Source organism: Mirounga angustirostris, unplaced genomic scaffold (genome assembly GCF_029215605.1).
Source record: "Mirounga angustirostris isolate CCGP_5_RB_7025 unplaced genomic scaffold, mMirAng1.0.hap1 SCAF_11, whole genome shotgun sequence".
Classification (NCBI taxonomy): domain Eukaryota; kingdom Metazoa; phylum Chordata; class Mammalia; order Carnivora; family Phocidae; genus Mirounga; species Mirounga angustirostris.
Window position 1 is genome coordinate 60640434 of NW_026991719.1, and position 18193 is coordinate 60658626.

Consider the following 18193-nt stretch of genomic DNA (forward strand, 5'->3'; position numbering starts at 1 on the left):
AAAGTGCTTATATGCCAAAGCATGTAATCAGGTTGAAAAAAAAAATAGGAAGCCAACGAATGAAAGGAATAACAATCCACCTTTGCATACCAAGTATAAATCATACCTGCAATACTACCAAAATTAAACAATGACCAGGTTTTAAAGATTGGGAGAATAATAATCACTTTTAAACTGAGGACAGTAGAGAAGCTAGAAAAATGATGTTAGGAATGGTTATATGCGACTACTATATATTTCTAAAGTTATTCTATGGTCTAGTTCCTGTCTAGTGAAAAGTAAACTGTTTTTCTATATGTTCTGAAAGTAGAAGCAGGCAATCATTATAATATCAGGTAATTTATTTCTTTTCCTAACTCAAAAGGAATCAAACATACTTTCTGAGGACTGATTTTTCTATATTAATTTCTGCTTACTTATTAGTTTATATGAGGTTAGTACAGCACTATCCATTCTATCAGTGCTCAGTATTTACTGAGAGAAAAATCAAATATTAGCCTTCAAAAATATTTCAGTCCTTAAGAAAGTTACCTTGACCTATTCTTTATACCCTGACATTGACCTGTCACCAAGCAACAGAAATCTGTATTTTGAACTGAAATCCACTCCAAAAATAAAATCTAATATAAATGTCATTATTTAACACTCCTCCCTTCAACTAACCTAATTAGTCATGTTCTAACCTGTTCTCTTCAATTCAAGAGGAAGTCCAGAAAACAATCTGCCTTTAACTTGTCAGCCAAGTACTTTCAGTCAGCTAATAAAGCATAAAGGCCAATTTGCTAATCCTGCCTTGCACAAGAGCTCAGAATAATCTTTATCCTTAAGTAATTTGTAGGTAAAAGACAATTCTGCCACCAGTACTGTGCTAAAAATATGAGTTCAAAGAATTTCAACATTAGCTACCAAAATTAGATTTATAATATTATCCTCTCTGTTCAGCTTAAATAAACAATAAAGTATGGATTCTTGGTCTGTTGTTTAGTATCCTGATTTAGTCTTCTCCCAGGGAAGGGGTCTGGTTCATTGGGAGAGTACTCAACAGAACCAATACAATAGATGAGAGAGGAGAAAAGACAATGAACAGTTGGACTGAATTATTCTAGTTTTACTCTCCAATCACTCCTTTCCTGTTTCCATTACTGTTTATTACCCTATAGGAGCACATTTATCACAGGTTCTGTCTGTAGTCATCTTCTATTTCTGCTCTATTCCTTGGTGAACTAATCTGCATTGTTTTACCTATCCCCCCCAACTATTACCTCTTAATCTCTCTAGCCTGGGGCTCCTTCCTGAACTTGTCTTGCATTTTATATTATCAGCTAAATATCTCTGTCTCAACGTTCCTTTAGCATCTCAAACTTAACTTGCACCAAACCAAAATTTTCATCTTCCCAAACAAGACCTCCTAACTTCCTACCTACTTCTGTTAAAAGCATTTTTCTTCTCTAATCCTTGGCATCAACTTTGAAACCTATTTCTCTTTTACTTCTAATATCTGATCCATTGCTAAGTCTTGTTGATTCTACTTCCCTTACCTCACAATATCTCTGGCATCTTCTCCCTCCATATTACCATTTCTACCACTACTCCAGTACAAAGTGCTATTACTTTTCATTTAGATTATTACATCAGCCTCATAACTGGCCAGTAAATATTTGCTGAATGAATACATGAAATGAAAATCAATAGTATCCCTACTTTAGTTCTCTTACCACCCTAATCCATCTTATACAACAGGATCAGATTAATTTCCTAAAGTATAGCTCTAAAATTATTATTCTTCTACTCAAAATATATATTCCTAGTTCCAACATAATTAAATTTTTGTTTCAGTTAAGGTATTTCACATTAGGAGCTCCATCTATCTTTCCAAGGTTACTTCTAGTTTCTCTGAAACACTATCCCCTCACTAGAGCAAAGCTGGAGTATTTACTACTCCACACACACTATATGCCCTCTCTCATCCTGTCCATGTTACTCCTATACCTATAACAATCCTACCTCAATCCAAGACTATCTCAGACATCACCTCCTCTGTGAAACCTTTCCAGACTCCCCATCTTGGTGGTTTTTTCCTATGAAATCACCCAATATGTGAATGGTACTTCTTTTAAATTATTTATGACTTACTCTGCAGTATAGCAATAAAATGTAACTTGTCTTATCCTGTATGATTTGAGAGAAGAAATATGCTTTATTTATGTTTGAATACTCTGCAGGGCCAAGAACAGTCCTTTGTATGACAAGTTCTCAATACACATTTTTAGAGTAAGGAAAAGAGTAAGTAAATAAAAGGCAACATACCTGACACAGAGAAGAAATAAGTGATATGACCTGGGTTCTAAAACAATGTATTAACCCTTACACATAAGAGTGGCAGTCAAACGTCATTTATACTTTTCAGCAGACTTTTTAACCATATTTTTGATGGAAATCTAAATTAATTTATTTTTATTTTAACACATATGTTTTACTACGTGCCAAACACTGTTTCAAGTCTTTTGTATGTTAATTTATTTAATCCTTATGAAAACAGTATTTTACCTTATTTTACAACTTGGGAAACTGAGGCATGAAGACTAAGCAATTTGCCCAATGTTACGTTAGTAAGTGCCAGAGCCCAGGAATTCTGACTCCAAAGACTACATATGTACCATAATACATATTGTACCTAAAGATATATACTTCACTGACTTTAAAATCTGAGTAAATTGAAAATAAGGTTTTTTCCTTCAAAGTTCAGAGTCATTATAACTGCCTTATTAAAATGCGCTACATACATTACAGAGATAAACTGAAGAAGCTGCTAAGATATAGAGGACCCCTATACTGAGTGGTACAAAAATGCCCAGCTTTTGTGGGTGTATTTTTTTTTAAGTTTTCCTGTTTTTTTCCCTTCACCTTGTTGTTTACCACTTATGACTATCAGTGTGTCTAAATGTGTTTTCATCCTCTTTTCAGTTTACTAGGAGCTGAAAACCAAGCTTACTAGAAATATATATTAAGAAAGAGCCAACAGGGCTCTGAGGAGATTCTTTTATAAAGTTCCTAATGCTTTGTCACAACTAATGATCCTTTATCTTACACTGGTTTCAGGAGTGAATTCCATTAAGTTGAGGCCCTTAAATCTGATCCACAGATAAAATGGGCATTACCATATAATTTCTGACTGCATAAAATAGTTATATAAATGAGGGTCCTAAAAGTTAACAGTGCTACCCCAAAGTAGCTTTTATCAGCTCAAGTTTCATTATTAGAAAATGCCATACTATTTCTTAGTTACAGCAACAAACAATGTATAATTTCTCCCATTCTTACCTTTGCGCCACCCAAAAATCCCAAGGAAATGGCAACCCTAGCTCGTAGATCTGGCCTGTCTTTGGGCCACACATAAGAAAGCATTGCTTTTATGATTTTCCGAGTATCAACATCTTTTAACTGTTGAAAGAGAGAAAACAAAGCAGTAAGTAACATGTCATTTCAAATATAACTGCATTTCAATAATGTAGAATTATGTACATATTTGAGAGAAATTTGCAAACATTTCAAACATAACTTTTTTTATTCAAGTATAATTAACATACAGTGTTAATGCAATCCCTATCAAAATACCAACAACATTTTTCACAGAACTAGAAAAAATAATACTAAAATTTGTATGGAAACACAAAAGACCCTGAATAGCCAAAGCAATCTTGAAAAAGGAAGAACAACCCTATGATCCAGCAATCACACTACTGGGTATTTGCCCAAAGAATACAAAAACACTAATTCAAGGAGATATATGCACCCCTATGTTTATAGCAGCATTATTTATAATAGCCAAATTATGGAAGCAGCCCAACTGTCCACTGATTAATAAAGACGTAGTAGTAGGATATATACAATGGAATATTACTCAGCCATAAAAAGAATGAAATCTTGCCATCTGTAAGGACATGGATGGAGCTAGAGGGTATAATGAAAGTTAAGTCAGTCAGAGAGAGACAAATACCATATGATTTTACTCATGTGGAATTTAAGAAACAAAACAAATGTGAGAAAAGAAAAAAAAAAGAGAGAGAGAAACAGACTCTTAATTAGAGAAAACAAACTAGTGGTTACCAGAGGGGAAGGGAGTGGGGGGGACGGATGACAATTACGGAGAGTACTTGTCATGATGAGCACTGGGTGATATGTGGAATTGCTGTATCACCGTATTATAACTTGGAACTAATATTACACTATACGTTAACTGGAATTAAAATTAAAACTAACAAAAAGACCTAAGCTGGAGGTATCACAGTCCCAGATTTCAAGATATACTACAAAGCTGTAGTAATTAAAACAGTATGGTACTGGCACAAAAATAGACACATAGATCAATGGAACAGAATAGAGTGTCCAGAAATAAACTCACACTTTTATGGTGAATTAATCTATGACAAAGGAGGCAAGAATATACAATGGGAAGAAAACAGTCTCTTCAAAAAACGGTGCTGGGAAAACTGGACAGCTACATGCGAAAGAATGAAACTGGACCACTTTCTTACCACCATACACAAAAATAAATTCAAAATGGATGAAAGACCTAAATGTGAGACAGGAAACCATAAAATTCCTAGAAGAAAACATCGGCAGTAATTTCTTTGACACTAGCTGCAGAAACGTTTCCCTAGATGTCTCTTCTGGCAGGGAAACAAAAGCAAAATTACACTATTGGGACTACACCAAAATAAAAAGCTTTTGCACAGTGAAGAAAACTATCAAAAAGCCAAAACGATAGGGGAGAAGATATTTGCAAACATAACTTTTATTCTGAATCTAAGGTCAGTATCTTTCAAGCTCAAACTATCCTGGAGAAAAAGAAACTATACAAATTTCTTTTAAAAAGCTACTTATGAATGGATAAAGAAGATGTGTATATATACAGTGGACTATTATGCAGCCATCAAAAAATGAAATCTTGGGGGCTCCTGGGTGGCTCAGTTGGTTAAGTGTCTGCCTTCGGCTCAGGTCATGATCCCAGGATCCTGGGATCGAGCCCTGCATCGGGCTCCTTGCTCAGCGGGAGGCCTGCTTCTCCCTCTCCCTCTGCCTGCCACTCCCCCTGCTTGTGCTCTCTCTCTCTGTGTGTCAAATAAATAAAATCTTAAAAAAAATGAAATCTTGCCATTTGCAATGACTGGATGGAACTAGAGGGTATTATGCTAAGCGAAATAAGTCAGAGAAAGACAATTATCATATGATCTCACTGATATGTGGAATTTGAGAAACAAAGCAGAGGATCATAGGGGAAGGGAGGGAAAAATGAAACAAGATGAAACCAGAGAGGGAGACAAACCATAAGAGACTCTTAATCTCAGGAAACAAACTGAGGGCTGCTGGAGTGGAGGGGGGTGGGAGGGATGGCATGGCTGCGTGATGGACACTGGGGAGGGTATGTGCTATGGTGAGTGCTGTGAATTGTGTAAGACTGATGAATCACAGACCTGTACCCCTGAAACAAATAATACATTATATATTATATATTAATAAAAAAATAAATAAATGAATATAACTTGAATGGAAAAAAAAAGCTACTTAATTTTTTACTTCCAGCTACAGCCATCCTCATATTGCCAAAAAGTTATTCAGGGGGGACAAGAGGACATGTACTGTACATTTATTTCTCATCTATTAAGCTATCAGTACATTACACAAACTTTAATCAACATTTCAGTATTTCCATCTTTGTGGTCAAAATCTTTATATACTTTTGGGCTCTTTATCAATGTTTATTTAAAATAGTTTGGAGCCCTCAGTCAAAACTCATGATAAAGTAGAGTTGTAATGCAATGTTTAGGAAAGTAGGAGTCTTGATATTAATTATACAGAACAGAGGTTGGATTATTAAATATTTCAACAAAAATACAATTTTCCAGTCATGTTTCATCTGACCTAAATCATCTTCCATTTTTCTTTCTCTCAAGTTCCTGAGGCAACACTCCCATGAAATCTTTTTGTTTTAGTTTCAGCTTTTAGAGGCAGAATATTAAGAATCAAAACCACACTTTGTAAAGCCAAAATAAGATCAATACATATATATTCCAAAACTACTATGTTATTATAGCTAGCAAAATAATCTCCATTTTAAAAACTGAAGTATCTACTCACTTTCTGGAATATTTAAAAAAAAACCCAAAAGTTAATGCTCATTGATGGTGAAGTTGTATTGAAATGGGCGCTCTAACACACTATTAATGGGAGAGTAAACTGAAACAATCTATCCAGAAAGCATTTTGATATCTACCATCAGCTTTTAAAATTATTTACCCTTTGTGTCAAGAATTCCATTTCTGGAAACTTATGCGTCACAAAATACTTAAGAGTATGAGCCAAGCTGAATCAATTTTACTTCATAAAAATTTCTTGAATCTACTTCTATTTTTACTACCAACCTAATCCAAGCTATCGTAACCTCTCACCTCAACTACTTGCAACATCCTCCTAAATGATTTCTCTGTGTCCACTCTGCTCCCTGTTCAATGAGTATACCCTGCAATCATATATTACTCATAGTTTAAAACTCCTCAGGTGCATCCTACCACTCTTAAGATGAAGATCAAAGTCTGTAACATTGCTTGTGAGGCTCTGCTTGGCTTGGCCCCTGACTACATCGCTGGCAATGTCTTACACCGCTGCTTTCAGTGTTCATGCCATACTAGCTTTCTTTTCTTTTAGTTCCTCAAATATGCTATAAACCCTCCTGCCACAGGGCATTTGCATAATACCATTCATTCTGTCTGGAATAATCTCCTTCTGTGCAACACCAACCCACTCTCCAACCTCTCCAATGAGTGAACTGCTAGCTCAAGCAGCAGTTCTTCAATGAGGTCTTCCCTAACCCCAGTCAGGATCCTTGTCTGTATTCTTTCACAGAGCGTATTCCTTCTTCCAGAGCATTCATTTCAATTATAAACTACATATACAGAAGTGTGATTATTTGATTAACATCTGCTCTCCTGTTAGAATTTAATTCTATGTGAGTAGTAACTTGGTGTTTTGTGCTCACTATTGTAACCCAATACCAATATAGTGGCTAACATACAGTAGGTACTCAACAAGTATCCACTGAATAAAGGAACAAAATATTTAGCTATAGGACGTTTATTCTCATGCTGTTTTAACAGGAAAAATTTGGAAACAGCCTAAATGATCAATAATGGGGAACTGTAAAAACAACTTACAGTGAATGTATACAACAAAGTGTAGCTGTTCAGAAATATATGTAGTGACACAAAAACATGTAAAGTGAAAAAAGCAGAGTACAAAACTTATTTTTCATGTTAAAAAAAGTGATGTGTGTATGAGTTTACACATGCAAACAAATGGGCCTGAAAGCAATACCCCCAAAAGTGTTAAAATAAATAGCTGTGAGTAGATGGAATCATTGATAATTTTTTACATTCTTTTTGCTTGCTTATATTTTCTGTAGTTCATATATAAGAAAAAATTTAGTTCACTTTGAGGGAGGAAAGTTACACAATTTCAAGTAGATTTACATAGCAAGGAATGGAGGAAAACTGTTAACATATAAGAAACCGAGGACAACACATTATGTTATACAGGGCAGTTTCATATTACGGTTATTGCCCCCAAAGCTCAGCAAACTATTTTTCTAGTTTAAGTCTCAGTTTACTGAGTAAAGAGCAACAGCAATAAAACTGTCCATATTGTACTAAATACAGGACTACATTTCTGGCTGCTTTAAAGATATAAGTTGGCAAAAACATGAAATGCTGAAAGTACAGTTGTTAATGTTTTATTTTTTACACACATATATATGCTCTCATAACCAGTAAGGTATTTTTAAAAATGGGAATAAGGCTATAATTTTAAAATTCACTTTTTTTTTAATCAAACTATTACTAAATAAATATAATTTAATGCATTATAACACAAACTGAGGCATTTCAACCACTTTCCTATTTCACAAGTTTTATCTTATTTTTTCTTGATGGAATAATGACAAAAAGGCCCTGTTTCTGCATATCTTTCTAAACATTCTCTCCTGTCAAAACCTTCTACAACACACCCTAAAATTTTTCAATAAGGACACAGAGAAGTTATGGCTAAGAGCAAGAAAATTATTCTAGTTGGCTTAATATTGCATAAAATGTCACCATTTCACTTAACAAAATGGGTTCTGAAGTTGTGTAATCATGCATTATGAGTCCATTCAGCTATAAAGTATATGACTTCAGTTATACTTTAGATACACTATAAAGTTTGAAAAATGTCTTTTTTTAAGTGGAGGCCAAATCAAAAAGGCATATCAGAGGCTGAGGCACACTTTTAAAGAATTTCAAACTAACTCATTCCTGCTGCACAAGAGTAAAATAACACTGGAGGTCTCAATACAGATTCTGAAAGACCATACACCATCTTTCAAAATCACCAGAATCATCATACTGTGGATACCCATAATTCATACACTGGACACACAATGGTAATCCTGAAAGACAATACTAAAGCCACATGCTGGAGACTGAATTTGAAATCACCTTCATTTCAACTTACTTTTCTTTTTTGTTTGTTTGTTTTTTAAAGATTTTATTTGAGAGAGAGAATGAGAAAGAGAGAGAGCATGAGGGGGGGAGGGTCAGAGGAAGAAGCAGACACCCCGCTGAACAGGGAGCCCGACGTGGGACTTGATCCTGGGACTCCAGGATCATGACCTGAGCCGAAAGCAGTCACTTAACCAACTGAGCCACCCAGGAGCCTTCAACTTACTTTTCATTTCAGACTAAGCAACACAAATAGCATACATACCCCTTTAAGATCATATTCTTAAAGAAAGGGTGGAAAATATAGGAAATGGTCAAGGAGGATAAGAAATTGGCTGATTTGAAAACATACTGTGTAAGGAGTAATTACAGTATAGGAAAAAAAACCCCAATGATTTAAGGAAAGGAAGTTCTTTCTCGGGCGTCAAAATTCCTGAAGCAACCAACGGTTGATATCATAATTTTTATTTAAGCCTCACTTACATGTAAACAGGAAACATAAAATTCCTTCACTTTTCTGTTTATCATTTTCACAATAAGTAAAATTTAGAAGTTATTTTAAAAACATAACTGTGATGACATATCATGATAACAAAAGCTCCCTAAATTCGAATGCTATAGAAATACCATTAAAAGGCCTATAAAAGTAGAAGTGAATCTACTTTCCTCTTTGCTAACAAGAAATACAATGAGGCCTTCTTGCTATAGCTAAATAGCTTCAAATTTAAAATGTGGAACTGACATTTTAAGCCCCATTAAAACTAGTACTATGTTAGTATGAGGAATAAAAGTTTTTACAAAGGTCTCAAATACATACTAGAATTAGCTTGCCATAATAAAGGAAATCAACTGGATTCAGAAAGAAAACACAAAGGTCATACAAGAGAGAATTCAAATAGGCTCCCTATCCCTCTGTACGGTAGCAAATTATATCTTTTTATCCTAGAAAAGAGTTTGGAAGAAAAGACTTGGGAACATCAGAGAGCTGTCAAAGAGGAGATGAAAGTGACTGAAAATAAGGTAGGCCAACAGAAAAAAAAGCAGATGCCACAAAAAGAAATCTGATACCAGAAATAATGCTCACTAAATATTTATTCAATTAATAAATTAACTATTCTTAAACACATGAGTACAAATTGTTACTTATTATATTTAGGAGGTATACCTATTACTTGATTTATTAAGTCATCTTAACTTCTGACAGGTTTTTAAATATTTACTTATTTGGTATTAATATATAGTTTCATAAGCCTTATGAGGCAGGGCAGGTAGAAAGAAATAATGAAAGGAATATCTATTTATATACAGGGAGCTGAAACAGCACGAACATAGCACGGTGGGCCAAAAACAAATGCATAAATAAAACTGGAAGCATCTGACCCAATAGGGTATAAGTGGAAAGCCACAAACTGCACTGTTTATATGCAGCAGTACTGAATTCAACAGTATGACCTGAGGGAGAGATGCAGTCTTGCATAGCCATAAGTGCTGTAAGTGAATACCTATAACTAATAACTATGTAGATAGGGCACAAAAAGGACACTAAAAAAATCAAAACACATCTGGAGCAGCTCACTTGGTAGAATTTTAAGATATTGAAGAAAACTGCATATTAATAAGCTAAATATGTGTTTTGCTTCTCAGGTCAGTAGCTTCGTCTCTTTCAGCAGAATAGGTTGTCAAGCACTGAAGCAAGAACAATTTTTTCCACCAAGAGTCCACTGCTCCAAGGGTGTGCAGCTCACTGGATTTTGATAAGAAAATAAAAGAGTAAGAAAAAAGAAAATGATCATTTTTTTAAAGATTTTATTTATTTATTTGACACAGAGAGAGAGAGAGATCACAAGCCGGGGGGGAGGGGGCAGAGGGAGAGGGAGAAGCAGGCTCCCAGCCGAGCAGGGAGTCTGATGTGGGGCTTGATCCCAGGACCCTGGGATCATGACCTGAGCTGAAGGCAGACGCTTAACCGACTGAGCCACCCAGGCACCCCAGAAAATGATCATTTGATAAAGGTAATAGAATTACCTTTTCTTTAACTGATATGGAATGTATCTAAGAATTCTGGTTTTAAAGACATTCCTGAATTGAGGGGCACTTGGCTCAGTCAGTAGAGCATGTGACTCTTGATCTTGGGGTCATGAGTTTGAGCCCCATATTGGGTGTAGAGATTACTTTAAAAAAAAAAAAAAAGACATTCCTGAATTCTAATAGCAAGAAATTTTCTAATCCTAGATCAAGGGACTAGTTAATAAAGAAACTACTTGGGGGCAAAATCTGTGATGAGGAAAAATAAAATATATACTAAAAACTTTGGATGCAATTTGTTTTGTATAAATGTGCATGACAGACTGAATGTTTTCTCCCTAAAGAACCAATTTAGCAGCAGATAATTTGGAAGTGCCCAAAGTGGACAGTGGAAACTGTCCAGAGAAGAGAACTGTTGTTTCAATCCGTGCTAAAGATAACTAACTGCAATTAAAGGAATAAATTCAACCACTACTTCAATATTATTAGAAATAACAGTGGTTTGATAAAAGCTAGGTCAAAGGACAAGCAAGTTGAACAGATGTCTAATGGAAAAATGGAGGGTAACTGATATTATTGGGGATGTAAGTATATAGTAAGTTTACAGATGGGAGATGAAAGATATATTGTCAGGAAAAGCTTTACTATTATTGTTACTTTCTCTATACCTTAGGTTTGTTTTCTATTCTCTGTTGGTCTAATACCACAAATGAAGAGTTTATCTAGCAGTAAAAAGGCCCTAAAACTAGCTTAGGGTACATATGAGATGCATCTGTACCCATAAGTTGATTTAATAATATATAATAAAAAATAACAAGCTGACTGATATTCACATTGGCCAATCAGTTAATCCCCTATCCCAAAAGGAAGTCAACTGGAAAAATCAAATAAAGATCATAAGGCTGGGCGCCTGGGTGGCTCAGTTGGTTGAGCGACTGCCTTCGGCTCAGGTCATGATCCTGGAGTCCCGGGATCGAGTCCCGCGTCGGGCTCCCTGCTCAGCAGGGAGTCTGCTTCTCCCTCTGACCCTCCCCCCTCATGTGCTCTCTCTCTCTCTCTCAAATAAATAAATAAAATCTTTAAAAAAAAAAAAAAAGATCATAAGGGTGCTTGATGATGAATAAAATCAGAGCTAGAAAACAGCCTCTCCACTTCATCCTGGTATTCTTATCCATTGGTCTAAGTGTCCACTCATCTTAACAAGCCTGGAGATTCATTATTCCATTATCTCCCCAGACCTCCAATTTTTTAATACTCCAAGTTGCTGTTCCACTCCTTTTGATTATATCAAGATTTGTACCAAAGCTCTCTGTGCTAGTAAGTGCTAATCTCTCTTTTAATACTACTAGCTTCTGACTATATCCAATGAGGATCTATTGCTAACATTAAAAAAAAAGTATGTCAAGCAAAGTCTGGAAAGTCGTCCTTATTTTAAGTTCTTCATTACTCATGTTATAATGAGCACAGAACGAACTAAATTTACTAATAGATAATTCTTCAAAAGCAGCACAATAAAAAAGTTTAAATGCAGGAGTATAGCACCAAAATTCTTCAAAAATCTGAAGATTCTTAATAGAAGACATTAATTTTATAATTAAAACAAATAATTTCTTAATTTATCTATTTTAAAAACAAGAGCTTCCAAATACTGAAACTGTCACTCTTTTTTCACAATCCCTTTTACTACAGGGATTGGGTAAACAGATGATTTAAATACCTTCTGAGCAGCATTATTAATTTTTATTAGTAGTGTTAAGAACACACAAGTGGTGCAGCCCACTGTGGAAAACAGTATGGAGTTTCCTCAAAAAGTTAAAAATAGAACTACTTTACCATCTGGCAATCTCACAACTGGCTATTTACACAAGGAATACAAGAACACTAATTCAAAGGGATATATGCAGCCCTATGCTTATAACAGTATTATTTACAATAGCCAAGATATGGAAGCAGCCCAAGTGTCCATCAACTGATGAATAAAGATGATATGGTGTGTGGGTGTATGTGCGCGCGCGTGCGTGCATATATATAATGGAATATTCAGTCATAAAAATGAAATCTTGCCATTTGCAACGACATGGATAGAGCTAGAGAGTATAATCCTAAGTGAAATAAGTCAGTCAGAGAAAGACAAATACCCACATGATTCCAATCATATGGAATTTAAAAAACAAACAAGGAAAGGTAAAAAAATAAGAGAGAGAGACACACACACAAAGCAAGAAACAGACTCTTAATTATATAGAACAAACTGATGGTTACCAGAGGACAGGGGGTGGGAGATGCGTTAAATAGGTGATGGGGATTAAGGAGTGCACTTGTGATGAGCACAGGGTGATGTATGGAAGTGTTGAATCACTATACTGTACACCTGAAACTTATATAACACTGTTAACTGGAATTAAAATAAAAATTTTTTAAAAAGAATATGGGTAATTAAATAAATGGATTAGGTAAATGAAGGATTTATCAGGAAGCTGCGGGACATTCTAGGATCTTTCTCAACTAAGTGTAAAGAAGGGGAAATTTTTTTTTAAAGATTTTATTTATTTATTTGACAGAGAGAGAGAAAGCACAAGCAGGCAGAGCTGCAGGCAGAGAGAGAGGGAGAAGCAGGTTCCCCACTGAGCAGGGAGCCGGATGTGGGGCTCGATCTCAGGATCCCGGTATCATGACCTGAGCCGAAGGCAACCGCTTAACTGACTGAGCCACCCAGGCACCCTAGAAGGGGAAATGTTAACCTCAAAACACACACACACACACACAAACTGCTTGTAAGTGCTAAAGCTAATTTACCTATTTATTTATAAGGCTGGATTATATAAAAACCTCAACCAATGCTATTTTAAATAAAGAACTAAAATGTTTAGGTTGATAACTTTTTTCTTTTTTAGAAAATCATGAAATTTTTTGTTTGTTTTAAGCCCAAGAGAATCTCATCCGTATGACCACGGTCAATTCATAAGGTTTTGTATTAGAAAACCTGTAGTTATATGAGTCAATCAAAATATTCTAGAAGACAATAATCTTGAATGCTTGTGTGTGTTCTATGCAAGTACGATCATGTATAAGAATCTCCAGTTACTTGCTATTTGCTCTTACCCCTTCTTTTGGGTCTGTGTGGAGTCCTCCTCCTGCATGACCATGCCAACATGTCCTCTTTTCTATCAGTGGCCAGGCCTGGAGAGCCTAGTTGAAGATGATACCAAGTCATCCATTAGCTATTATAGAATTTCGGATCTTTAAAACTCTGACTTAGGAAGCTTAATCTAATGTCCCAAACAAATTCATAGGCATAGCTTCTAGCTTAGCATAATAAAGCAAAACACCTTCACGATTAGCTTACAGATACACTTACACAAAGAATGTTGAAATGTAACCAATACTCATACAGAAGTTACTTTCTCTAAATAGCTTTTGAAATGTTTGAAAACTTATATTACACTTCTACTTGATTTATACCAGTTTTCTTACTGTCATTTGCTATTACGGTACTATGTAACCTATTACTCTATCACTGGCAAGCAGAGTATATCATACAGTTAACTAATTATATCCCACTTGCTTTCCACATGTATACAATTTTTTTTGCTTTATTGTTCATTTTACATAGCTGATTCTTTTCCTTATTCTTGCTCATATGTGTGTGTGGATGTGTGTGTGTATTTTTAATACTTCCTGTCTGTCATATGCTATAGTAATATGCATGCATGTTTTGTCTTTCTTATTACATGGTAAATTTCTTGAAATTAAAGACAGCCTCTTTTATCCTTGTATCTCCCATGGCCTATACCACAGTGTCTTGCACATGGGCAGGGTAGATTTCAATGTTTAATGAATTAGCTTATAAAACAGAGCTATCTATAAATCTCCCAACTAGCCTTGAAAATATGCAAACATCTTGCCTACTTTTAAAAAAGGCCTTAAGTAAGACTGATTCTTAGGTTAGATAAACATAAAAGTTTTACTGGAGAAAATATAATAGTCATTTGAGAAAATAAAATAGTTCATAAAGACAGTAAAGATTAGGCTCAAAATTTAAACTTGCTAATATTTAAAGGTTTTCCTCAATTAAAACATACTTAATGAAAGAAATGCATATAATAATGTTCCTTCAGCAGCCATAATAATAATAATTAATGAATTAATGAACAGCAAGTTCTTTATAAACACAAATGTGTATCAATGCCAAAGCTCTGGGCCAAGCTACGAAAATGGAATCACAAAAAGCAAAAGTGCTTTCTTATTCACACCAGTTTAGAACAAAAAAATAATTGCTATAAATGGGTTATTAATTCTTGGATCAACAATCTTAAAGCATTTTTAAGGGGAAAACATCAAAATATAAATTTTAGTCTGACAATATCTTTTTGTGACATCTTTTTCCATCTAAAAGACTAAGCAACAAATTTTATCAAGGGGTCTGATGAATACCACACAAGATAATGAGGTCTTTGACAAAGCAAAAGATTTTGAAATGTAATTCACTTTTACAGCCTCTGCATAAATTAGAACAATGCCTTGTACCTTGTAATGGCAAATAATTGTTAATCAAAAAGAAATAATAAAGGAAGTACTCAGGGTTTAGGTTGTCTTCTAATTTTCTAGCCTTTTTCTCTCTTGAAGAATTGCCTGTATAATTTTAGAGCACTGAGAAATTTTAAAGTTGTCTTTCACTTATATTAACAATGAAAAATAACCCTTATCAACAAGTAAACTAAGTATCAGGCTCTAATAAGCTTAGAGTCCCTTGATACTCTGCCATCTGAACATCTTCTAAGGTAAAGGAACTTCACTCACTTGCAAAGCTTACAAGCATTCCATATATCACATACAAATTACTGGGAAAAATTTAAGTGTCAACAAGCTGCCATTACATTTATAAAAGCATTCTAAAAATGTTACTGTAGCTGGCACTGATCTCAAGAGATTCTGACAGAGTTCTCCAGGAGTAGAAAAATAATCAAGATATCTATCCCTATTTCTACTAGCAGGAACATAATTTCTTATTCATCTCTTAGTATTTAGAAAAAAATGAAAAGTACTTAGAAAGAAATGAGAAACACAAAATATGTAGTATAAATTTGAAAAGGCTCAAAGGGCTTGCTAATTTTTTGAGTTATACGTAGAAGTATCTGCTTAATCTTACCCTGGTAACATCTAATATCTGTCTTGAGTTGCCTTTTCCCAGTCTCTGCCATGTAGTATGTCTAAATGACTCTGGGATCTGCAGAAGAGAAAAAAGGGAGGAAAAATTTTCATAGTAAACAATTAATATTAAAAGATTTCCTCTACTCTCCTGTATACATTTGTTAGGTCCATCTGGCCTAAATGTCATTGAAAGTGACTATTTCCTTCTTGACCTTCTGACTAGTTCATCTATTCACTGATGTAAGTGTGGTGTTAATGTTCTCTACTATTACTGTATTACTACCAATTTCTTCATGTCTCTTAATAGTTGCTTTATATATTTAGACGCTTCCATGTTGGATGCATAGATATTTAAAATTGTTATATTCTCAATCTGGATTGTTCCTTTTATAATTATGTAGTGTTATATTTTGTATCTTGTTACAGTCTTTGTTTTAAAGTGTATTTCGTCTGATATAAGTATGGCTACCCCAGCTTTCCTTTCACTTCAGTTGCATGATAAATGTTTTTCCAGACCTTCACTATCAACCCACATATGTACTTAGGTCTGAATGGAATCTCTTATAGCAAGCATACAGATGGGTCTTGCAATTTTGTCAATTCAGTCACCCCTTGTCTTGTAATTGGAGCATTCAGTCCATTTATATTTAGATCAATTGACAGGTGTGTACTTAACTGCCATTTTGTTACTTGTTTTATAGTTGTTTTTGTAGTTCTTTTCTCTTCCTTTCTTTTCTTGCTCTCTTCCCTTGTGGTTTGGTGGCTTTCTTTAGTGTTATGCTTGGATTCTTTCCTTTTTATTTTTTGTGTGTCTACTACACGTTTGGGAATTGTTGTTACCATTAAGTTCATATATAACATCTAAAGTGTGTAGCAGTCTATACTCAGTGGTCGCTTAAGATCAAACCCATTCTAAAAGTACTCAATTTTTTACCACCTCCACATTTTATGTATATGATGTCATACTTTATATTCTTTTATTTTGTGAATCCTTTGACTGATTTTTGAATATGTAACTGACTTGAATGTTTTTGTATTTAACCTCCATACTGATTTTATAAGTTATTAATCTAGTACTTTTATTTTATGTTTGCATTTACTTGTGAATTTTTTTCCTTTCATAATTTTCTTACTCCTGATTATGGCCCTTTCTTTCCACTGAAAGAGTTCCCTTTAATTTTTCTTGAAGGCCAGTTTAAAGGTTATGAACTGCTTTAGTTTTTGTTTATCTGGGAAACACTTTATCTGTCCTTCTATTCTGAATGATAACTTGCTGGGTAAAGTATTCTTGGTTGCAGATATTTTCCTTTCAGCACTTTAAATACATCATGCCACTTTCTTATTAACTGCAATGTTTCTGATGAGAAATCAGTTGATAGCCTTATGGGGTTTCCCACATGATATACGTAATATATACACAAAATTCCATCCAAAAATAGCACAGTACACATTCTTTTCAAGTACACATGGAATATTTTCCAGGACAGATCACATGCTAGGCCACAAAACAAGTCTCAACAAATTCTAAGACTGAAGTCATTATCATGCATATTTTCTGACCACAACGGCATGAAACGAGGAATCAGTAGCAAGAACAATTTGAAAAGAACACAAATACATGGAGGCTAAATAACATGCTACTAAACAATGAATGGTCAACCAAGAAATCAAAGAGAAAATCAAAAAATTACATGGAGATAAAGGAAAACGAAATGACAGGAGTATAAAATCTTTGAGATGCAGAAAAGCTGTACTAAGAGGAAAGCCTATAGCAATAGAGGCCTACTTCAGGAAACAAGAAAAATCTAAAATAAACAACCTAACCTTACACCTAAAGGAGTTACAAAAAGAAGAACATGCAAAGCCCAAAGCAAGTAGAAGGAAATAAATTAAAAAATTATACCAGAAATAAAGGAAACAGAGACTAATAAAACAATAGAACAGATCAATGAAACCAGGAGCTGGTTCTATGAGAAGATAAACAAAATTGATAAGCCCTAGTGCAGACTCATCAAGAAAAAAAGAGAGATGACTCAAATGAATCAGAACTGAAGGAGAAATAATAACTGACACCACAGAAATACAGGATTACAAGAGAATAATATGAAAACTTATATGCCAATAACTTGGCAAACTAGAACAAATAGATAAATTCCTAAAACATATAACCTTCCAACACTAACTCAGAAAGAAAGAGAAAATTTGAACAGACCGATTATGAGCAAGGAAATTGTATCAGTAATCAAAAACCTCCCAACAAAAAAGCCCAGGACCAGATGGTGAATTCTATCAAACATTTAAAACAGATTTAATACCTATTCTTTTCAAACTATTCATAAAAATCAAGAAAAAGGAAAGCTTCCAAATTCATTCTATGAGGCCAAACATTGCTGATACCAAAACCAGATAAAGACAAACACAAACAAGAAAACTACAAGCCAATATCCCTGATGAACGATACAAAAATCCTTTATAAAATACTAGCA

General features: G+C 34.5%; 1 protein-coding gene across 5 annotated transcripts in view; it reads right to left on the reverse strand.

Moving 5' to 3' along the window:
* Nucleotides 1–18193, reverse strand: part of ABCB7 (ATP binding cassette subfamily B member 7) — a 167880-nt gene that overhangs the window by 59356 nt on the left and 90331 nt on the right. For 3 of the 5 annotated variants that reach the window (XR_010406193.1, XM_045879733.3, XM_054508531.2), the window contains 3 exons: nucleotides 15706–15783; nucleotides 13659–13745; nucleotides 3322–3441 (listed from right to left, as the gene is read on the reverse strand). Coding sequence is in view for 4 of the 5 variants with exons in the window: in XM_045879733.3 (XP_045735689.1) it covers nucleotides 3322–3441; nucleotides 13659–13745; nucleotides 15706–15783 (285 nt within the window). In the remaining variant the exon portion in view is untranslated. The remainder of the gene's footprint in view (nucleotides 1–3321; nucleotides 3442–13658; nucleotides 13746–15705; nucleotides 15784–18193) is intronic. The other 2 variants (XM_054508529.2, XM_064574271.1) reach the window with 2 other exon arrangements.